Raw genomic sequence first — 21436 nt, forward strand, 5'->3', positions numbered from 1 at the left:
GTACCATACATGAGCTGTAGGAATCTGTATAAATACTCTTTTCCAAGAGGTTCTCCAGGCATTTTGGCTTTCAATACTTCAGCTCCTCTCAGAATTCGTGGAATTTGCACAAACAAGTTGACAGCACATTAAAAATAGACACAGCTTTATTGGCCTGATTTAAATCTTATTAAAAGTGAACATTAAATGTTAGCTGAATGCAATGTTTAAAAAATTTATTCCAACATTAGTGTATCATATATATCAGCAACGTACTTAGCAGACAAAAATGCCACTTGGATTACATGACAGTACAAGTCAAACAAGCAGTACATGTAAAAAGTCAGCAGTACAGTTAGAAAGTCCATCTATTTTCACTCCATTCTGTTGCCTCAAACTGACAGTATTGCATAAAAAAGTAAAAGCATAGTAAGAACATTTTCTATAAAAAAAGTATAGTGTCTCATAGTAGCACTCTTCTTTTGCAGTCCTTTGCTTAGAACATACCACACTAAATCTTTCCCAGGCAAAAAACCCTAAATTTTAATTGAAAAAAAAAAAAAAGAAATCCCTGATTGTATTACACCTGGAAGGCAATTTTTGGGTTTCTAACTAATTCTAATGAGGCAATCTATTGTTGCCTAAATTACAGTAGTTCCAACACAGAACTCTCTTTACTTTGGTTAAAGAACACTTTTAGGTACCGAAACACATCAAAATGAAATATTCCAATAGTAAGAATCAGCACATCTCCAAACTGATCGGGCCATTTTCCTGACTTTTGTCACTTTTTCAAGAGCTTCAGGTAATGTATGTGAACCATTATAAACCTAACCATACTGATATCTTTAGTTAGAATACTGCTTAATGACAGGTAAAGGCAAAGTATTATGTAAAGGCTTTTTTTGTTATGTGATGTTAGCTCTTAATTCTCTTTTCAACAGTTTCTGCATACAAAAAAGTAATACCATGAAGTATCATGACATATTTTTAAGAGATATATATATATATTTCTTTTTAAATAAGCTGATCCCAGATTTTGTCCACTTGCATATGATACAACATATGCAAAACATCTGTTTGTATTGTATTACATAGTAAGTGGTCTGAAAAAGATAAGTTTGAAAGAAGCACGGAGTAGGAGTCAAAACATAATTCAGATTCAGGGTCTGCATGCAGGGCTTCTGCATATCAATGCTGTGTCCCAAAGGTATTTCCTGGTTTTCCTCCACCTTGCTTTTAAATAACATTGTTCATTCACAACACACCTATTTTGCTGACATCTTTTCAAGTGTAGTATATTAGGACACTTTATTACCTGAAGAAACTAATGTTCCATAAGCAGAAGCAGTGCATCTAATGCTGAATTTCCAGATCTGTTTGCAGCTTCAATCAGATTGTACGTTTTGCATAGAAATATCCTTTAGCATCTCATCACCTTTCTGTCTGAAGCAACTGTTTGCGTTGCTAACAGTAGCAAAACCATGACATCTAAATTAAGCAGTTTAATTAACAGTATATGTGCAAGAAGCAGCACAGTGCTTTCCTTGTGCAAATTGTGGTGTTGGATATGTAATTATGGCGAATGATACTCTTCTTTGGCTTACACACTAAGCAGCAGAGCTAATTTATTTACACATGCATTCCCCTAATAAATCCACTACAAAGACATCTGAATATTCAAGAACATGGGTCAGTTCATGACGAACACGATTTGCCAACATGCTTGATTGCTCAAGCAAACTTAGAGAACGAAGGTGAATAACTTACAGGAACGAGAAATGTACATCTGCATCATCTCCTTGACTGGCAGCCAAACCGTGGGATGTTTGCTCGAGGTAGGCACTTAATGTTAAACCTTTAACAGCTCCACTCAGGACATTGATTTAAAACTGTTACAACATTAAGGTTATTCACCAAGAACTCCAAGATGTAGCTAGGTTTGCTAAAACAACATACCTTAAGCAGTGGTAGTAGTAAACAGTACAGGATTCGGCTGACGTGGAATACAAACCTCAATTTTTTGTGTGTATACTTGCAAGGAAGTATAACTTTCAAAGTGCAAATAGAGTAAAATTTTTCTTATCTTGTCTAGCTTGTGTACTTCAGCATGAGAGAACTCAGCTACGTGTTACTATAACCAAGCCATCTAGGCCTGCAGTGCTCTCTGGAACAGTTCATGTGGCACTGGAGCAGGAGTGTGCCAAGGCAGGCGTGGTTTGGCTAACACTGAACAGCTCTGTCTGCAGGTTCACAGGTGCCTGCAAAGCACACTTTGGAAATAGGCACTGCCCAACAGAGATAATTTTCACACCTTTTGCCAGATGCAAAGAAACAAGGCACTAAGCGTGGAAGCGTTGATATGTTTTAAATATACAGCAAAATCATAAAAATGCCTAAAATGCTTCAAATTAGAAAATGAGGGCACATTCATGAACAGCTGGAAGCTACTTTGCACAAGTAGTTATTACACATTTATAAATTCAGTAACTTTGTAGAAAAGCCCCATAACAAAACAGAAAAAAATACCCTTCTTAAAGATTCAAAATAATAAAAAAAAAACAAAACAAAAAACACCACCACAAAAAGAAAAGAACAGCCCCAAAACCCCAAGCTCCTATGTATAAGGACAATAACAGCATAAGCATAGATTATCCAGCCTGCTTAAAATCTTTTGGATGAAAGTCCAAGAACAAACCATCCAGCCAGATGAATTAGTGTGGTGGCCCAGCTCCCAGTCCACTGCCCTGTGCAGTCACACTCCACAGTATGCACCGAGTACAGACACAGCTTTAGCCCTTTGCTGGCATTCACAGAGAATCCAAACAAATAAATAAATAAAGGAGCAGCTTTGGCCAAAACTGTCAAACGTAATCTTCCAAAAATGGCAGTTTTTGAGACTGGGAAATAAAATAACTGTACTTCTCCGAATTGGACACATATTTTTCAAAAGCCACTGCAATTAGATAATTCCACAATATCTACATTTAAAGAGCAAACTCTTTGGCAAATTATATCTTTATAAAAATAAATTATGGCTTTTTGTTTACTTCACTAGTATGTATTAACTGAATTCTGTGCCTATAAATAATTCCAAGTGGAATTAAGCCAATATAACTTTAAAAAATCAATTCCTTCTACAAAATATATAGAAGTTCAAAGCTGCAAACCAATGCTTCATAAGACACAGTGGATATAAAAAAAAAAAAGCCCCAAATCCTAACCCTTGTATCAGGAGTGTTCTCCTATTTAAATGATCACATAACAAAACAGTAATTCTCAGCATTTTCCACAGAGCAGTCCTCTCTGATATCCCTTTCATTCAGCTGGGATATAGCCTGGAACTTTGCAGTTAGCAACAGGGGGAGGGCTTGGTGGTAATGACCTTATCATACCCTGTGAGCCCTTTAAGGGTAACAGTCCCTATACCAGGAGTCCAAATTCTAGGATTACAAGATTACAGTTATTAGTCAAAGTCACGGGTAAATAAAAACCAGTGCTGAAGTCAAACAGTTGATTTTCCTAAACCTTGAAAGCTCAGTAAAACTTTTAAAGAAAAGTCTAAGATCTTTGGACTGAAAGTGAAGGATTGAACTCTCCTACAGCTTTCAACATGACGCATACTGAGCAAACCACAGACAAAAAAAAGCTAAAATGAGCTAAATCCCAAACAGTTGGTTTCATGGCTACATTGCACTGGATAACTCCATTCTCCCTTCCGTGGCGATGAACTCTTTCTCTGTGGCTCGTTTATCACCTTGACACAGTCTCTCTTTCAGTTTTTCAAGTTCATACTCATGTAGGATTTTTTGTGTTAAATACTTTTCACGTTTTATCCTGGCTTTCACATCTGCAGGGACATCAGGAATCATCCACGCTACAAAGAATTTGACGATGAATACAACATGCTAAAAAAAAAAAAAAGGAAGTAACAACTCATTACCAAATGAAACACCTCTTGTTTTATCTAACACCAAAAAGGTCATTTTCTCTTCACAAAGAGAATACATTTCATTTGGCTGTCCTGGAACAATACATAATACCCAGCTAATGTGTATCTAAAATGTGCATGAGGATTAAAACACATCCTTTTATGCAGAAATTTTCATTCCCAACCATTAATGACTTAGCAAACCCAAGAGGGAAGTGTCAGGGTCTGAATCTCAACCACAGCTTTTTAAGTCCCCTGTGTGGTTTGTCAGACAGTTCACACAGCCCTGCTGATAACGCTCAGCTACTGAGAGCTGATAAAGCACAGCAGGAAAAGGGGCAAGAAGAGCATTTTAACTACTCCCTTTTCCCTTCATAACTTGCTCAACAGTGGCTTAACACTGAAGTGCCAGTTACCCAAACTATTGATTTAGTTATTTTTAGCCAATATACATCACTGCAAAATACTTTGTGAAAGCGAGACAAGTGGAAATGTTAGTCCTGGTGGTTGACATCTTTTCCACCTGCATAAAGATCTTTTTTATTTTGGTGGTGATTTTGATCAACATTAGCAGTCTCCTCAGGTGTTTTCACTGTTCCTAGTCTGAGGTTAACTTGCTGAAGTTGAAAGGCCTAATAATAGTAATCATTTAGGACATGAGTACTTGGTATTACTTATAGAAGAAATTATTTCATACTCCCAGCAATCCTATTTTCTGTAACATTATTAACTACCCAGAGAATCTATAAGGTACCAATTTCAGAAGGAAATTTTGCAGGCAACATACCTCCATGATAATTATAAAGGCCAGTTTTGCAGCAAGAATGTGCCAGAACTGCATACTGTGTAAGTACCTCCTCTCATGATCTGGAGGATATCGATAGTCTCTGTACCTGTTGGAATGACAGACATGCAAAGGTGAAATGTCACAGTCAGCCTGGGACAGACTACAAGCTTAGTGACACTTACAAGCAAATACAGCTGTCACTTAAGGAACCTTTTCTTGTTTTAAATGGTCTGTTTCCTTTTGCAGAAAAAGGTTGCCTCTCAATTTGTTTCTATCTTATGTTTGCCTAAACACCCTCATGTTCACAGCAACAGAGCAGAGATGAGGATGTGTGACGTGTGAGACCTGGTACATGGGTTACTTGTTTTTCAGACAATGATCAAATAAAACAGGACAGAGTGATGGGATGTATCACATGGTAATGGACATGTATAAATGTGACAGGCTGTGGACTGGACAGATCCAGGGTTTCATGGAAGGACAGTCCTGAGTAAGTGTTCTACACCATCATACAAATGTAGCTGCTTCTGAAAGTGCTGCAGTGGTTGGTTTGGGGTTTTTCAGTTTGAGATTTCTTTTCACCAAGTCAATACTTTTCTTTTACCATGGACTTCTCCAAAGCTCTTTCATGATTATTCTAGAATCTCCAGTGCTTCTCGTAGCAAGAAGGGACTGTTTTTAAAATGAAAGCAGGACAGGTCTGATCATTGGTGGTATCGAGCAAAATAAGGATTGACTTAAAAGACCATATCTTGTTATCAGCTTTGGAATCTAAAGATCTCCTTTATGCTGCTTCCTTGTCTACTGATGGAGCCTGGAAACCTTTGAAGATATAGGCTGAAGTTTGATACCTTAGGGACATAAATCTCCTTCATCACTCAAAAATCAACAGTTTAATTAAGTAAACAAAAAAAAAGCAGAAAGCACATTAGCAGTGAGACTCTCGGCAGTCTTTTTTTTTGAGGTGTTTTTTTTTGTTACTGGCTTGAGCTCTTACCACCTCAAGCATTACCTTGTTCATAGCCTAAATATTACCTCTCACACTTTAGAATGATCAGAATGACATAATTTAATTTCTAATGGACTACTTGGATTTGTGCTGATTTTTTATGCTGTATTCTAAACAAAGTGATAAAATATTTATTATTACACCAACCTGCATATGACAAAGTCTTCTGGATTCTCTTTAGGTTTGTTTCTGTCAGGAAAATCTGAGATTAGAAACACTGACAGACTGTTGTTTATGTATCCAGACATAGGTGAGTCTTCATTTTCATAATAAGCATAGTAGTAAACTAAACGAGGGATCATATCTGATGTGAAGGCCACAATAAAAGCCTGAAAAGAAATTGGAAAAAGAAATTAAGAAAGTGGCACAAAAAATTTGTGAGCAGATTCATAAAGGGGTTGTATTTCTGTCACCGTGGCATTATCCTGAATATTTTAAGGAAGGGTAAGAAGCACAATTAGGGCACTTGGTAAGAGATGCTGAGTGCAGCTTCAGCACATTTTGACTCGAAACTTGAGATACTGAAAGGGCTGAGGTGTCTTGCTACTTAGGCAATACCTGCAAGTGGATTTGTTGCCTGAAACACACTAGAAAGAGGCATTTCTTTTGCTCAGCAGTCTCTTTACAGTATGCTTTAGATGAAACAATTGCATACCATTTAGTTTCCAATCTATGAAGAGGAGCCACTGCTCCCACAGGGGCATCCAGAAGCACCCGAATGAGCAGAATTCCCACAGAACAGGCCTCATAGTGATAAGGACAAAAATGCATCTAACCTACAGAATTCATCCACCTTTCCTGTCCCCTACAGTTCCCTCTGGGCAATCAGTGTGGTTCATCAGACTAAGCCTCTGACTGGCCTATGCCATTCCAAAAGGCTGGAAAACGCAGACAACTGAATGAAAGATCATGGTCCAAGGAAACGTGGACTGGGAGCTGCCCGTTGTCCACACAAGGAGAAGCCAAACCACCCAAATGGTTTGATGGTATCTCTGTAGGGCAGTGTGACAGTGCTGATGAAGGAGAAAAAGCATCAGCTGATTTTTAATTCTTCACATTTTGAGTACATGGAAGAATCAGCGTTGATGTAGCACAGTTAACACACTTACATTAGTGACAACAGACAGGATGGCCATTCCATTCAGGATCTCCTGCCAGACTCCTATGCTGTGTGCTTTCGCAGCCACAGGTCTCCTGTACTGGGTGGTTAATTTCCAGGAGTCTACTCGAATCTCCAGGATATTATTCATCAGAGCAAGAAGGGGAGCCAGGGGAAAGGATGCCACGAAGAGAGTAATGAATCCAAATTGAATGACTGCAAAGGGAGAAAAGGAAAGTGTCAAAATCTGCCCCTACAAAAGGGGCACCTCACCTCAGGGTGACGAGGGACCGCCCCTCGCAGACAAATGGCAAACTTCTGCCAGGCTGCACAACAAACCATGTGCAGCCCTGGCCTAAGCCAAGTGACAACCAGCCCCAGGCCCAAGCCTTCTGCAGTCTCTTCAGGTTGTCATTCAGCAGCACCCACGGGAACAGGCATTTGGGTCCTGTGAAATGCTGCTGCCAGCAGTGCTGGGTACCAATTCTCCCACGGTGCTGCAGTTCTTGCATGAGTGGTGTGTAACTGTTGGGCAACTGGGATGAACTCATACATCAAATTTCTGAATTATGAGAGAGCAGAGCAACAAGCTAGTCTTCTTCTCCTGCAGTTCATACAGAGCAACCCTGTTCTCCTTTTATTTATTAACTATACTCCTAACTGAAAAAGAAGAAATACCTTTACTTTTATCATAACCTTACCTCCACCTATGGGTACTGATTTAGTCAAAACTTTCATACCAATTCTGTATGCAATAGTTCCACTGGAGAGCTTAACATTAGTTTAAGAACTGCAAATAAAATACATAAATGATCCTTTCAGATATTACCAAAATTAAATATCTTAGTGCAGAGCCAATAGTGCCACTATATTTCAAAAACAGGAAATAGAATATTTTTTCTGGTTTAGGCAGTGGATAAAAATAAATTCCCATACACTAGTCATCAGCTCTTCCATGATTTCAGTGACGAGTTCTTCACCTTGGACAAGCAACAAAATTCCTATTAGCTTAGCAGCCCCAGGACAACACTGGAGCACACTGGTTCAGTTGATTCTGGAAGAGCAAGGGCATGGCTGACAACACTCATTGTTCTGAGTGTATTAATTTCACAAGATCACAGCCTTGTATGAAATTAATTAAGTGTTAAGTGACAACAACAATGCTAAACATCTCTAGAACACTTATTTCTGCAGAAATCAAATAATACAAAGGTCCACTTTTCAACTAAATGTGTCTTCATAATAGACAAATATTAATTTTTTTTAGATTTGGCTTGGTTGCAGTTCTAGTTTTAGTTTCTCAGGTTTTGCAAACTGATGTTATATGCTGACGTGTTCCCCTCACCTTTGGGAAGCCCTGCTCCATCACCCAGGCTCCCTCTGCTGGACTGTAGGGAAGCACTGATCAGTGCAACCTAAAGCTGAAGGGATTCTCCCTGAGCCAGTTCACAGATCTCATGTCTGCAGTACCCACCCTTACAGCATATCTGGCACTCATCCCATACTTAAAATTTCCACTGACATCAGCTAAGAGTATGCTTTGGAACAAGAACAGAACAGACACGGAGGCAGCTGGCTGCACTGAGAATAATGTTCCCTGTTCAAATGAGGGAAACAAACAGTCTTTGCAGTGTTTCTGTGAAATTCCTTGCAGTTCAAGATGCAAAGACAGCTTTTTTTTTTTAATTAGGCTGACCTATTTAATGATTTCCAGCAGTTAAGCAGATGAATAAACCCAAACAACGAATTGAGAAGCTATTTTTTTGAAAGTGTCAGTACAAGGTGTCTTGTCCTCAATTCCAAACGTATAATTTTAAACTTACCCATTTCTAAATATTCATAGAATAGGCCTAAGGCTCCAAATGTCTGCAGATCATGGTCTTGCTCCCAGCGACTGTATAAATTTTCGGGATTATTTCTGGCTTTCCGACGACCCCACCAGTTACAAATCCAGCTGCATATGCAGAGAAAAGTTAACAATGAGTGAGGCAGGTCATATTAGCACAGTTGGTTAGAGCATGGGGCTAATAACACTGAGTTTGTGGGTTTGATCCCTGTATGGGCCATTCACTCAAGAGCTGGGCATCGATGATCCATGTGGGTCCCTTCCAGCTCAGAATATTCTGTGAAATCTGTGAAGTCTTCCCTTTCTCTGAGCAAGCAATGTGCTTTTACAAGCATAGCTTTCACAGGAAGAGGCCAAAAGCCTCTATGAAATTAGTCTACTCGTCAGAATCTGTGCCTGATTTACAGAATTCTTAGTTTCTTCATATGGCAATACTTGTTATCGCTCCTTCCAAGAACTTCCTCTGGCTATATAAGATGAGCATCTCAGTGGAAGAGAGAACTTACGGTACAAAGGCCTCTTGGATATTCCCCCAGATCTGTTTGCCAGCCATGACTATGGTGAGCTGTGTCGTCAGTTCTATCAAACAGCCCGCAGGGTCACACTGGGGGAGACAACCCGGGCGTTAATGGACACGAATAACGGGCATTACCCAGACAAACTATATTCTGCTACTGCATAAATGAAAGAAAGGAGTTCTCAAACTTGTTAGGACAACACTTAACTTCCAGCTGGGCTGCCAGCCAAGCTACCCTCCCAGGAAGGCTGTTACAGAAGGGCTTTCAGTGCTCAAAGTGTGTGATAGAACACCCACCAAAACACAATCACCATTTGAAGACAGAGTAATTCAGAGATGCTTCAGCAGCAGGATCTGCGTGTGGTCCCCACCCCTCAGCCCCAGCAAGGTGAACCTGTGGCTCTCAGTGAGCTCTCAGCACCAGCCCTTTTTTTTTTTAAGAGCTAAGGAGAGAGACCTACTGATATTTCAGGAGAACTGGGGCCGAGGAAAGCTTTTTGATTTTTCACTCTTGTGACTGACAGATTCTCACAGCTTGTGTTTCCCTGACTAGCAACAGCAGGAAGAGTCCTTGGAAGCCCCACCATCAGCCTCAGGATGGCCAGCTGAGGTCCAGCTCAGTTCAGATCAACCCTGCAGTTGGAAATTTATGATTGCATGGGTTGAAGGGAACAATCCACCTTAATTAAGAAGGTCTCACCTCTTCATTTCTCCAGCGATTAAACATGTATGTGTAGGCACCTGGGTAACCAACAAACTTCCCTTTGAAGAAGGCCACGTAGAAGCAGGATGAATAGTAGTTGACAAACTGGAACAAAAACATTTTCATAGTGAGCCTGTTCTCATACTCCATATGAGTTCTGGGGATCTCTGTGAAACCAGAAAACAGTAATGTTATTCTCCTTCATTCCCTTTAAAAGGATACAGATTCATAAATATTCATAATGCACTAGTGACGTGAAAGGAAAAAAAAAAAAAGGAAAACACCAACAAATATTTCATCAGATGAAGTTCCTGCTCTCAGACACCCTACCCTTAATTTACAATGCAATGTTTGGAGCAGGCAGGCAAAGGAAATTCATGTTTTAAACTTTTATAAGTTTTAATTTCCACTTCTTTGTACTGTCCACTAGCACTTGTCCCTTCCCAAATATTACACTATTTTAGGAGGTCCAAGATGAATCTCAAACAGTAACTAGCAGGGTCTCCTGCAGGATGAGAATTTCACTGTTAGCAACACACATAATTATTTTTTTCTTTGTAGTAGAGAAGTATGTTACAGTATTTTTTTTTCCAAAATGCTGTATGTAACACTGAAATCAGCAGAAATTGGATGTCCTTCTGAAAGATGAGTCGCATAATGGGGGGAGGAACAGGGAAGGGTACAAGCATCTTGGTGGTATTGAACATCACCAAGCTTAGGACTTTACTGCCCCTTGCTGCTCATTGTCCATCACATTTGCATTTTTAAAGGTACCAGGAAGTCCTAAGCACATTGTTGTTAAATGTTCAGTTAAATGAAAACATATAACCAATTCAAGTTGGGAAACAGGAAGAAAATACACTACAAGCATTCAAATCCCTCTGAATGGGTCAGGACCTGGCAGACATGTTGAACTCACCTGCCTTATGGTAGAGTTATTTTCCATATCTGAATAAACTGATGGTTGCAAGCTTGGTGTAAGTTTGTATGCCCTAAGAACATAAGGTACTTCCAGGGAACCTGGCATGGGAGTGTGTGGCAGAGGAGGCAGCACTCAGGGGAGGCAGCGTGCCTAGGCTGCAGCTCCTTAAGATATTTGTATTTTCACTGAGCTGTTCAAATTATTGATGTCAGGCACACAAAACATTCAGAGCACCAGAGGAAGGTTGTACCTGCATGTCTGAACACCAAATCTGGCCAAGAGTTCCAGAGTGAAGAAGGTCTGCCCAGAGGAGGGCAGCAGCCCCACACAAGTGAACTGCTATTTTCCCCCTGTAGCCCAGGACCACAGTTAGTGCTGGCAATCAAGAAACTAATCCTCCACACTTGCAACCAGCAAAATAACACTGCTGAGCCTTCATGCCTACAATTCTTGCGCCTCAAGAAAGAAAGATCAAAAAAATTATGGTTTTCCCTTTGTTTCTGTGTTTGCTATGGGCAATTTTACTTATTACTTGTTCTGTTTCTGCTTGGTCTAATTTGGCCAAGTGAGATAAGCAATACAGATCCATGATAAATCAAAAGAAACCAAATGAAACATCCCTTTAAGTTTCTACAAGAAACACCTTTCAATTCTTAACTCCACTTGCAAGACCTCATTAAAAAAAAAAAATCACCCAACTTTTTATGACAGCTGTACAAACTACAAGCACCTAGTATTTTCAGCTCTCCCCCCAGGCTGAATATTCTGCATTTTTTTCTTTCTATAAAACATCTGCAGGGACTTGTATATCTAAATCATTAAGGACAAATCAAATAAAATAAAATATGTAAGGAGGGCTTCTAGGGAAGGGTATTTCCAGTATGCAAGCAAAAGTCAAATATAAAATCTGCTACAGAAGTAGTTGATCTTTCTAGGCCTGCCTGCTTGAGGCTCCTCCAGCTCTGCAGGACATACTACCAATGGCTACAGCCACAATGACACATCTTGGGCACAGCTCCTCATCCTGCTCAACCTCTGCCTTCCACCTGTGTAACTCCAAATATGAACAGAGCTAAGGGAAACAGTGCTCAGGAAAAAATGACAAATGTACTGTCCTATCCTATCCCCCACCCTCCTTTCTTTCCCCCCAAACTAAGAGTCATGATTATTTAGTCTTTTTTCCTTGTAGAGATGGCTGTGATCTGTTTTTAGAAATATATCTACAGGATTTCTAATTGAAATACTGCTAGATCAAGACAGTCTGAGATTGCTTTGGTGACTCTAATATAATACAAGATAATTATGTTCAGATCTGTGATTGTCTCTGTGGACTAGTTTTAATATAAGCAAACATTATACAAAGAGAAACCAGGTTATGAGAACTACTGAGATGAAGGGAAAATGTTCAGTATGGCTGTGGATACACCTAAGTCATTGCTGCAAGCTGCTTCTAGCTACAGTGCTCCCACTGTGCCTGAGTTAAGAACAACAATGGGTTCTACCTTCAATGATTCCCTCAGAGTTTTGTCTTCGAGTCCCTCTGCTTACCCATGTCAGTAATCCAGATGGCTATTCTCTCATAGAAGAAGTTCAGGATCATGATGATGACAAAATTGAGGCAGGAGGCTGTGACTGAGGTTGCCAGCTGAGGGGTCAGCAACCCGCTGATGGGCTGCAAGGTCTGGGTGTTCTCCATGAGGCTGGCGAAGGCCGCGTACACCGCCAGGCGATACACGATCACTGCGATCATGCTGGCTATGATCAGGGACACCTGGGAGAGGGACAGAGAGCTCAAATACACCTGCAGCTCAGCACAGTTGTATGCACAGAACTTTGGGAATAAGATGCACACCATCGTGCTTCACATTTTTCCCATCATATCCTTTGTGGGTGTGAGTTCAGCGGCGCTGAAATGCAAAGCGCACAAGCAAAATCCTTTGCTGTGTCAGGTACGTTAAACCCGACGAAATTATTTTGTAGGTACATTAAACCCAACGAAATTGTTTTGTTAATGCAGGAAAAGCAGACAAACTAATACTGATATTTGAAAAAAAAAAATGCAGAACACGGACTCATGGAAATGGAAGTGGAAGGGACAAGTTAGATTAAACTGTCAGCAACTCTGACATATGTTAAAGCAACAATTCAAAAAGATGCTCACCCAGAACAACACTGTAGTTCCTGAGATGCAGAACCGCACAGCCTGGCTAGTTAAAGGCAAATAAGGCTCCATCTCCTGAAACAGTCAAGTAGAACACAGTTCATCTTATTCCAACGTCTCATTCCAACATCAATCAGTACACAGAGCTCTGATCAGCTGTGTGAAAGTGCCCACATCCAAGGAAAACCACTCAGAACCCACCCCACTCTCCAAAATGGCAGACAGGACATGATTTTGAATGTGGTGGGGGCAGGGGGCAAAAAGATCAGGACAGAAGTGGCCATAAAACTGCTAAAAGTAAAGACAGCACCTGGAAAGAATGGTTAAACCTTTGCAAAGTCAATCAGCAGCTGAAGGAAAAAGACCAACTTCATGAACTATCACTGTAATGCTAAGTCAGTCATACAGCTTTGAGTTCAAAACTTGGCTCAAGGTTTGTAAAGTCTTCATGCTGAGGATTCTTAAAATTGTCATTTGCATGTGCCAGTCAGAGAGTGGTTCCCTCCACTCCTTCAATTTTATTGTTTTTTTGGTTGAAGAATTGCCTACAAATGCAGCTGCCAAGCTCTGCTAAAGCACCAGGCAATCAGGTCTTACCCATGCCACTATCCCCACATAACACATGCGTAAAGTTTTTGCTATTCTAATTCCTAAAATATCAAATTACATGTGTTATGAAAGGATCATTTAAGAACTAATGCCAGTGGAAGAAGATTTTAGTGAAAAAATAACCTGAATTTGATAAATCTTTGGGACAAGGCACTATGGAAAGCTCACGCTCCTCTTAAGCAAAGTGGCATCGAGTGTTACAGACAAGCACAGTTTCTGGATCATGGTAATAGTTAAAGGCTCCATTAATAGAACTTTAGGAAACAGTTGAAGATAAGACACAAGCATCCATATTGGGTGACTTTACACAGGCTCATAACATTTTATACCTATTTTGTGTTATTAAAAAATACATATATTCTATACTAAGAGCAAATATTTCACATACTCTAGGCTATTCAACAAGTTTTATACTGTAGAAATGCAATGTAGGCAGTAATGTGCAACGACAGAGTCTAAGTTTGAATCGAATGCTTCATTATTTATGTCAATTAGAATTCTCTTGCCATCAGCAAAAACAGATCTTAGCTATGGTCTAGTTAGATAGTTCAGCATCATAAACAAACGAGCTGTTAATCAAAGCCTCCAGATGGGCAATTTTGGTTTCAGCGCACCTAGAACTTTGAATCATGGACAGGACTAATGAGGAAGTAATTTTCTGAGTGAAGCAAAGCCAGCTGTGGGACACAATAAAGTCATTGCCCCATATCCACAAAACCATATCGGTCTGCAGAATCAACTCACTTGAAAGCACTGCCGTTCCACGTGCTCAGTATTGCACATGTTCTAATGAAAGGAAATTACACCACAGAGTGGCAACCTTGTGCAAGCTAACCTATTACTGGGAACTGATAAGGATCACTGCTAAACCCTGCTGCAAAAAAAGCTTCTGAAAAACCACCAACACAATAAATTGATGTGTCATAGAATAAAGCCTGTATAGTCACTGAATTTTTATGGTAATTGTTAATGCATACTGACAAAGCACAGAGCAGAGCAGTATCTCACTCTGAGATCAGAAAAATATATTACAGTCCATTTCTATTCCCTGAATAAAGTTAACCTCCCCCCCCAACTAAGAGATCTGGACGAATCTAGAAAACCAGCAACTAACACAGAACAGGCAGGGATGTGTTTTCAATTAGTTGAACTAACTAATAAAGAATTGATGTACCTGTAGCTGTTTTCCTGAGCATGCAGAAATGAACACCATCAGCAGAGTTACGCTCAAAATCACGGTGCACAGTTATTAAAGAGCTCTGTGCAATATGTGCACTGTGCTAGTTACAAATACAACAGCAGAATTAATGCTGCACATGTGGAAAGGGAAAAACTATCTCTCACGAGAAATAAGATTAGTGTATGTATTTCCTAATAATTAAGGAGAGAAAACGTGAAAGACAGGGCTACTGTTTATATGACAATGATTCCTCCCATGTTCTGGCTAAGCTTCTATTTCTTTTCTGAAGACTTTGTTATCTAAGTATAGTTAGGACTCATGTCAGTAAGCTATTTACATGTAATTCTACGAAAGATGATTTTAAAATACATCAAATTGAGGTGGTAGGTGTCATATTGAAATGCAACCAGCTGACCCCTACATTTGTCAAATACTCCTACCTAAATTATATATAAATGAAAACAATTACAGAATCACAGAATCAATTAGGCTGGAAAAGACCTCTGAGATCATTCAACCTATGACCCAACACCACTTTGTCTACAAGATCATGGCACTCAGCGCCACATCCAGTCTCTTAAATACCTCCAGGGATGGTGACTCCACCACTTCCCTGGGCAGCACATTCCAATGTCTGATCACTCGCTCTGTAAAGAACTTCTTCCTAATGTCCAACCTAAACCTCCCCTGGCACAGCTTAAGACTGTGAAGTAAGTATTTATATAGACTGTTTAATAATAGTGTGTTAAATAGTGTCATTAATTGTATCTCAATTAGATTTCAGAGACAGGAGTTCAGCAACCTTCATCTCTCCAGTGTTCCCCAAACAAAGCGGTTGTATATCAGAACCAAAACCACAGCTAGACCCACCTATCTGTCTTTAGATCAAGGCAACTGCTTCTTCTTATGTTGTGCAGGGGTGAGAAAGTGCTTTTAAAGGCAAGAAGATTTCAGAGACTGCTGCCCTGAAACATGAAGGATGCTGCAAAGATGGTGTCAAAGCCATAAACTTTGCTTTTGTTTTCCTGAGTTAATACATCAATTTGCACAGTGTACAGCTGAATTTGCACATGTGTTCACCCAGCGCGCTCCTTACCTGAGTCACAGGATTCCTCTTCTTCTGGGTACATTTTGCCTCGTACTCAGGCCTCAGCTGGAGTTGCTGCTGTTCCTCTTCAAAATCAACCAAATCCCACTCATATTTCAGTCTAGCTTGCCGTCTCTTCCAAAACTCCAAGAAAAGCGTAACTGCGATTTGCAAATGTTAAAATACGGTTAAGGAAGAAATTAATAAGTTCATGAATCAAGTTCAACTTACTTCTGCACTGGCTTTTCTTCTGTGGTTTGTCATTTATCCTCACAGTGCAACCCATCTATTTTTACTGACTGCCTATTAGAGTTCACAGCTAAGATCATAATACGAATCCAGTGATTTATTAGCTAATTGAATTCCAGAAGTGGATGACAAGGAAGATGCCAAGATACACAGGTATCTCCATGGTTATGAGAGCCACGTTCAATTACAGTTTAACTACCTTTCATATGCAAAAAGCAACGTGGAATTAATAAAAGAACCTGATGATACAAATAATTGCTTGTGTATAAACCTGCAACACATGAACAACTATTACAAGTAAGCAGCATGGCTATTCAAGTTCAAAGATTTCTGTTGCTTTTTGATGCTTATTTGATATCATGGTCATTCTAAATACAGTGAATGTGTGGTGTTTTTCATATGATCAAGAGTTAGGCTGGCTTAAGAATTTTTTAAGACACTAGAGGGAATTGATTTCATATATAAACAACAATAAAGTTTATAATACTATATAACACTTCAAGAACGCTCTATAAACTACTTTAAAATGTAAACATTTAGTAATCTGATTGTTCTTAGTTGAACTGGGAGGCTTCATGGTTAATACAAACACAGGAAAGCTTATCTTCTGCAGTTCTAAACCCTTTGGCTGGTACTTCCTGAATGACTAATCCATGTCACACAAACGCTAGTGCTTAAAAAACAAGAAAAATTTAGTACAGCAGCCCTACAACATCTTATTAGATTTTTTTTTTATAATTCTACATGAAAAAGTTATTGGCGAGATCCTTTGATAACAAATAAACAGATTTTCTGCTAGCACAGAGATCTTTGTGAGCTAATGAAATATCTGTATTCAAACTGACCATTTAGTTATGATACTTCACCCAAACAGTATGAAACATGAGATATATATTTAAGGAAATGATGAAAATAACTATGCTATCCTGTATTTATAAACCTTCAGAGAGTTTAAAAAAAGAATATGTATTCAACACAATATGATCTTAAAAGAAAAGACACAAAAGCTCTCCACTCTCCCACAACAACAGTGATAATGTGCAGGGCTTAGCAGAGAGGACTCTTCCATGGGCTGCATAATGTTGGACCTCTCTGGTTACTAAGGAAAGAAACAAATGTTAGCAGTTAAGAGTACTCAATACTTATGATATCCTTATGATATCCTAGATATCTGCTGGATTTTCTTCAGGTTTTTCAATTCCTCTGTGTTTCTCTTAATTCCCCTGTAACTTAAACTTATTTTTACTCTCTCATCACTTTTGCATCTGAGGCAGGATACTAAAGTGTAGCCATTATTCCCCTTCCTCCCACTTCCAGTGTCCCTCAGCAGCTTGGTCCGATCTTATTGCTTGACATAAAACTTATGAAACGTACTCACCCCATATGCCCATGAAAATGGCAAAAAAAAGAGTTGCCACGTTGTCAAACAAATGGGAATACTGCAACAGAATATGCAGGAACAGGTCAGTACCAAAAGACTTTTCAGGATGAACAAAATAACAACCGGCTGCAGAACCAGACACAGACCTGTGAGGACTCACAGGTGGTGTTTAGTCTCCAGTAGTCGCACTCCTGGTCACAAAGCGGGCACATGATGATCTCTCCTCCAATTGCAGGGTCACAGATTTCTTTGCTGAGGAGGAAAACATTATCAAGTATCTGTTTCCGTAGCATCTTAAGAGCTGTTGCACAAAATTTATTTGAAAATTAAATAAAGTAAGAACTCCACTTGTTCAAAGCTCAAGATTTGCAGCTTCATGGCAAAGATGCCACATCTTGTCACATTCACTGGTGTTAACCTGTGGTTGGTCAGGGCAAGCCAAGAAATGAAGCAGCTGCTACAACAAGTAAAATCAACAATTCCCTCAGTATGGATTTTCTGGTTCTATCAGCAAAGAATCTGGAGTGTCAGGAGCTATACAGGCACTGCTTTTGGGCGAGATATAAACCCTGTTATTTGTCAGCAGGTCAGCAGAGAGATCCAAACACCTTCTCTAAAAGCAGAGGTAACTTCAGCTTTGCTGTCTGCAGAAAAATTTGCTACTTCACTTTAACTATGACAGTGGGTGAAGTTTACAATCCTGTGACAGTCCTTCAGTATCCAGAGAAATCTGAACACGTATAACAGTATTCCCAGGGGAATTCTTAACCTAGCTAAAATACAAGTCTCAAAATGACACAATTCAATAGAATAGATGAGAATTTAAACCTCTGATTCATCTTTTATGGTTAAAACTCACAGTTTCCTGGAAGCCTCCTTATAAAAAACAGTAAGCAATGAAATGTCAACCCTCTTGTCCTCTCCCCACCCCCAGTCCCTGAATACAATATGTCTAATGAAACAAATACAATGTTTATTTAAAAAAAAAGCAACCTATGGTTCTGAGATACCAGATCCCTCCTTGATGGGAGAACACTGCTGATCTGTTTTACTCTTGCTTTTGGTAGTTAGTACAAGTGATGACTTACACAAAAAGGTCAGACTGTTCTGCAAGATAGATTAAAGAGACAAGCTTAAGGCAACAATAAACACTTAATTTTGAGAGATGTAAGTGGTACTCTTAGGACTTCATGTATTGCAGGTCTCCAATATAAAAAGCTATTGCCAAATGGCAATAAAATATTGCTTTTCACCTACAAATTGATTCTTACTAATTATTAGTCAAAAGTTCTGCATCAGTGGCCCATCACCTTTTCAATCAATAAAGACAGCTGAAGAACAAATTTTTCTAATCTGAACAAGCCTTAAAGCTTGTTATCTATTGGGAGTTTTTTGCAAGAACTACATTTTCACGTTGCCTAACTCTGCCCAGGAGATTTTCAGTGTTGCACTCACCTGCTCATATTTTCATCCATTGTAAACAAGCCATAAAGAAAACAGATTAAGCCAACAACTGCTGCAAGGAATAACATCTCAGTGTAAAATCCCAGCCAGGCAAAATAGATTCCAATCTTCTCACCATAGTACTTCCTGAATACCAAAAAAAAAAAAAAAATGCAATTAACAGGAATAAAAAGCAAAATTTAAAACTGTAATACAGCAATCTGGCCAGAGTAAAAATGAAACACTCAGCAAAATTCTCTTTTAACAGAAGAGTAAATGCACTGATGTACAGTGGAAAAATGAGATTTGAAGCTGGCCATGAGAAGTTACTCAAGCTGAATGAACAAGATGAATGAACAGGATATATGGCCTCTTTCGTCCCTTTTTTCCTCCTAGCAGAAGCTCCAGCTTTAAAATCACTCTTTCTCTTTCCCACAGGATAATGCAAATGAAGATTTACTTTCTGATTTTTCCAGGGAGTTACAGAAATGAAACTGGGTACACCAGTCCTGATCATATGCTTAGGAGAAATGGATAATCCACAGAAATACAACCACCTGCATTACAAATGAGAACTGTAACCTGTGAACAAAGTAACATTTTGTTGTCTAAGATGGGCTGAAACAAAGAGATCTTGGGTAAGATGAGTTTAAATTTAGGCTTACGAACTAAAAGTCAAACTTCCAAACTGTTTTGATCAGTGTTTTTCAAGTTTGTGTTGAAATTTCAACGTTTCTAAATGCTCTTTAAAAATTCCTGTAGGTACCGATTATAAAATCCAAGATATTCTATGTATGTGTTTCTCTAAATCTGAATTATCTGTAAGCTACAAATGAATATCTGCTGTATTACAGCAAAAACCCAGGGAAACACAACAAACCACAGGCTGCATTTTACCTGATAAGGTCCAAAGGCTGCTCTTTGTAGAAGCGCAGGAAACGGGCCCACTCCATGTAGAGCGTGTACCTCTCGTTGTCACAGTTGGGATCGTTTGCCTTTTTCCAGTACTGGCACTGTGAGCAAATCAAAGAAAAAGAAAAGCAGGAAAATAAGTTTCTAACTAGAAATCAGGAAGCTTAAACAACCTAAAGTTTGCATTTTGAAAATATTTTAAGAGGTTAAAGAAGTATTTTTAGACGAAGATTTGTGTCTCACGAGTTTTGGAATTTTTTCGTATGATTTTTTAGCATTTAAGCTTGGTAGTAGTTGTATAGAAGAGATTCTTGCTTTTTATTATCTGTGGTTTTCGTAGTCCCAACAGGACAAATTACTTCCTAGCCTAGACTAGCCTTCTACAGCATAGATCCTGATCAGCTAAACTTTCCCACTGATAACCTAAGGAATGTCCATTCACCTATTTATTTTTATTTTCCAAAGAAAGAAAAAATATTTTCAAACATTTAAAAATATAAATCTATATAAAGTATCTAAAAATGCCTTATGGTAGAATTCAGAGATATAAGTCTCTAAAGAAATGATGTGACTGACACATGGGTATATCCTAAAAACTCCTCCACAGGAAGAAACATTTCAGCACATAAAAGCCAAATAGCAGGGCTGGTAGATACGTTTCGTGTATTATTAAACAGAATTAATGGGACAAATGGAAGGGTTTGAGTGCATTTTTGTATCTGCTGGAAACAGCAAATTCACAGCAGGTAAAAGACTGAAAACACTGGGAAATGCTCAAGGGAGCGGAAAGCTAAAATACTTACATCATGAAGAGGATATGCAGCTGTATAGGTGCCATTGTTTAGCAGTCTCTTAATCCCAAATTTTTTCTTCCCTTCTTCTGTTCCATAAGGGCAACGTGTAAGAATATAATTAACCTAATAATCAAACACAAGAATTTCAGAACTTTCCTACTTTAAGGCCATTTAACAGAACCCTACAATGGTCGTGCACTGTGTATAATCTGCTGGAACAATATGCAAAAGCAGGAGGTATTTCTTCAGAAGGCCTTACCCCATGTAAGAACACTGAGGGCACAACTGCCTTACAGACACTCAGAAGATCCATTCCAACAAGTCTCATCCCAGATTTCTAAGAAAGATACACAGGCACCCAGGCTTCCCTGTATCTACCACGGACACCAGAGTTTCTATACTCCCTCCTTCCTCACAGGAATATTCTGATGGGGTTGTGTAAAACTGCATGTAACTGCAACCAGCCAAACCGATGTACGTACTATTCTGTTCCTCATGGACGGGGAGAAGAAAGTGCTCTGGTCGTTTATGAGGTACAGCTCCTGCTTGTCCTTGCTGAACGGGGCCGTGAAATAATCCGGCTCGGGGTGCATCACCTTCTCAGGCAGCCTGAGTGGGAAAAGCATGCAATCCAGGGGGTTCTCCACGGTGGGGGGAATGTCATTTTCCTTGATGGGAACTTTGATGTTCAGCACCTCCGCGTATGTGATCAGAACCTCCCACGGCGCGTGGATCTTCACGAAAAAGATCTTGCCATCTTCGGATTCCTGCCCCGGGAAAGTTAAATCAGACGTCAGACCAAACTGTGTTTTATTGCAAGATTTATG

At 39.4% G+C, this 21436-nt stretch overlaps 1 protein-coding gene across 2 annotated transcripts in view; it reads right to left on the reverse strand.

Moving 5' to 3' along the window:
- Positions 1-128: 128 nt before the first annotated feature.
- ANO5 (anoctamin 5) overlaps positions 129-21436 on the reverse strand; it is a 54710-nt gene continuing 33402 nt past the window's right edge. For both annotated transcript variants that reach the window (XM_027696321.1, XM_027696320.1), the window contains 16 exons: positions 21092-21376; positions 20619-20732; positions 19801-19916; positions 18916-19050; positions 17607-17712; positions 17458-17518; positions 15840-15991; positions 12955-13029; positions 12342-12564; positions 9869-10038; positions 9158-9255; positions 8629-8759; positions 6816-7021; positions 5854-6035; positions 4698-4803; positions 129-3887 (listed from right to left, as the gene is read on the reverse strand). In XM_027696321.1, coding sequence (XP_027552122.1) covers positions 3666-3887; positions 4698-4803; positions 5854-6035; positions 6816-7021; positions 8629-8759; positions 9158-9255; positions 9869-10038; positions 12342-12564; positions 12955-13029; positions 15840-15991; positions 17458-17518; positions 17607-17712; positions 18916-19050; positions 19801-19916; positions 20619-20732; positions 21092-21376 — 2382 coding nt within the window. In that variant the 3' untranslated portion in view covers positions 129-3665. The remainder of the gene's footprint in view (positions 3888-4697; positions 4804-5853; positions 6036-6815; positions 7022-8628; positions 8760-9157; positions 9256-9868; positions 10039-12341; positions 12565-12954; positions 13030-15839; positions 15992-17457; positions 17519-17606; positions 17713-18915; positions 19051-19800; positions 19917-20618; positions 20733-21091; positions 21377-21436) is intronic.

Source organism: Neopelma chrysocephalum, unplaced genomic scaffold, assembly GCF_003984885.1.
Source record: "Neopelma chrysocephalum unplaced genomic scaffold, ASM398488v2 Primary Assembly neopelma1_106b, whole genome shotgun sequence".
Lineage (NCBI taxonomy): Eukaryota > Metazoa > Chordata > Aves > Passeriformes > Pipridae > Neopelma > Neopelma chrysocephalum.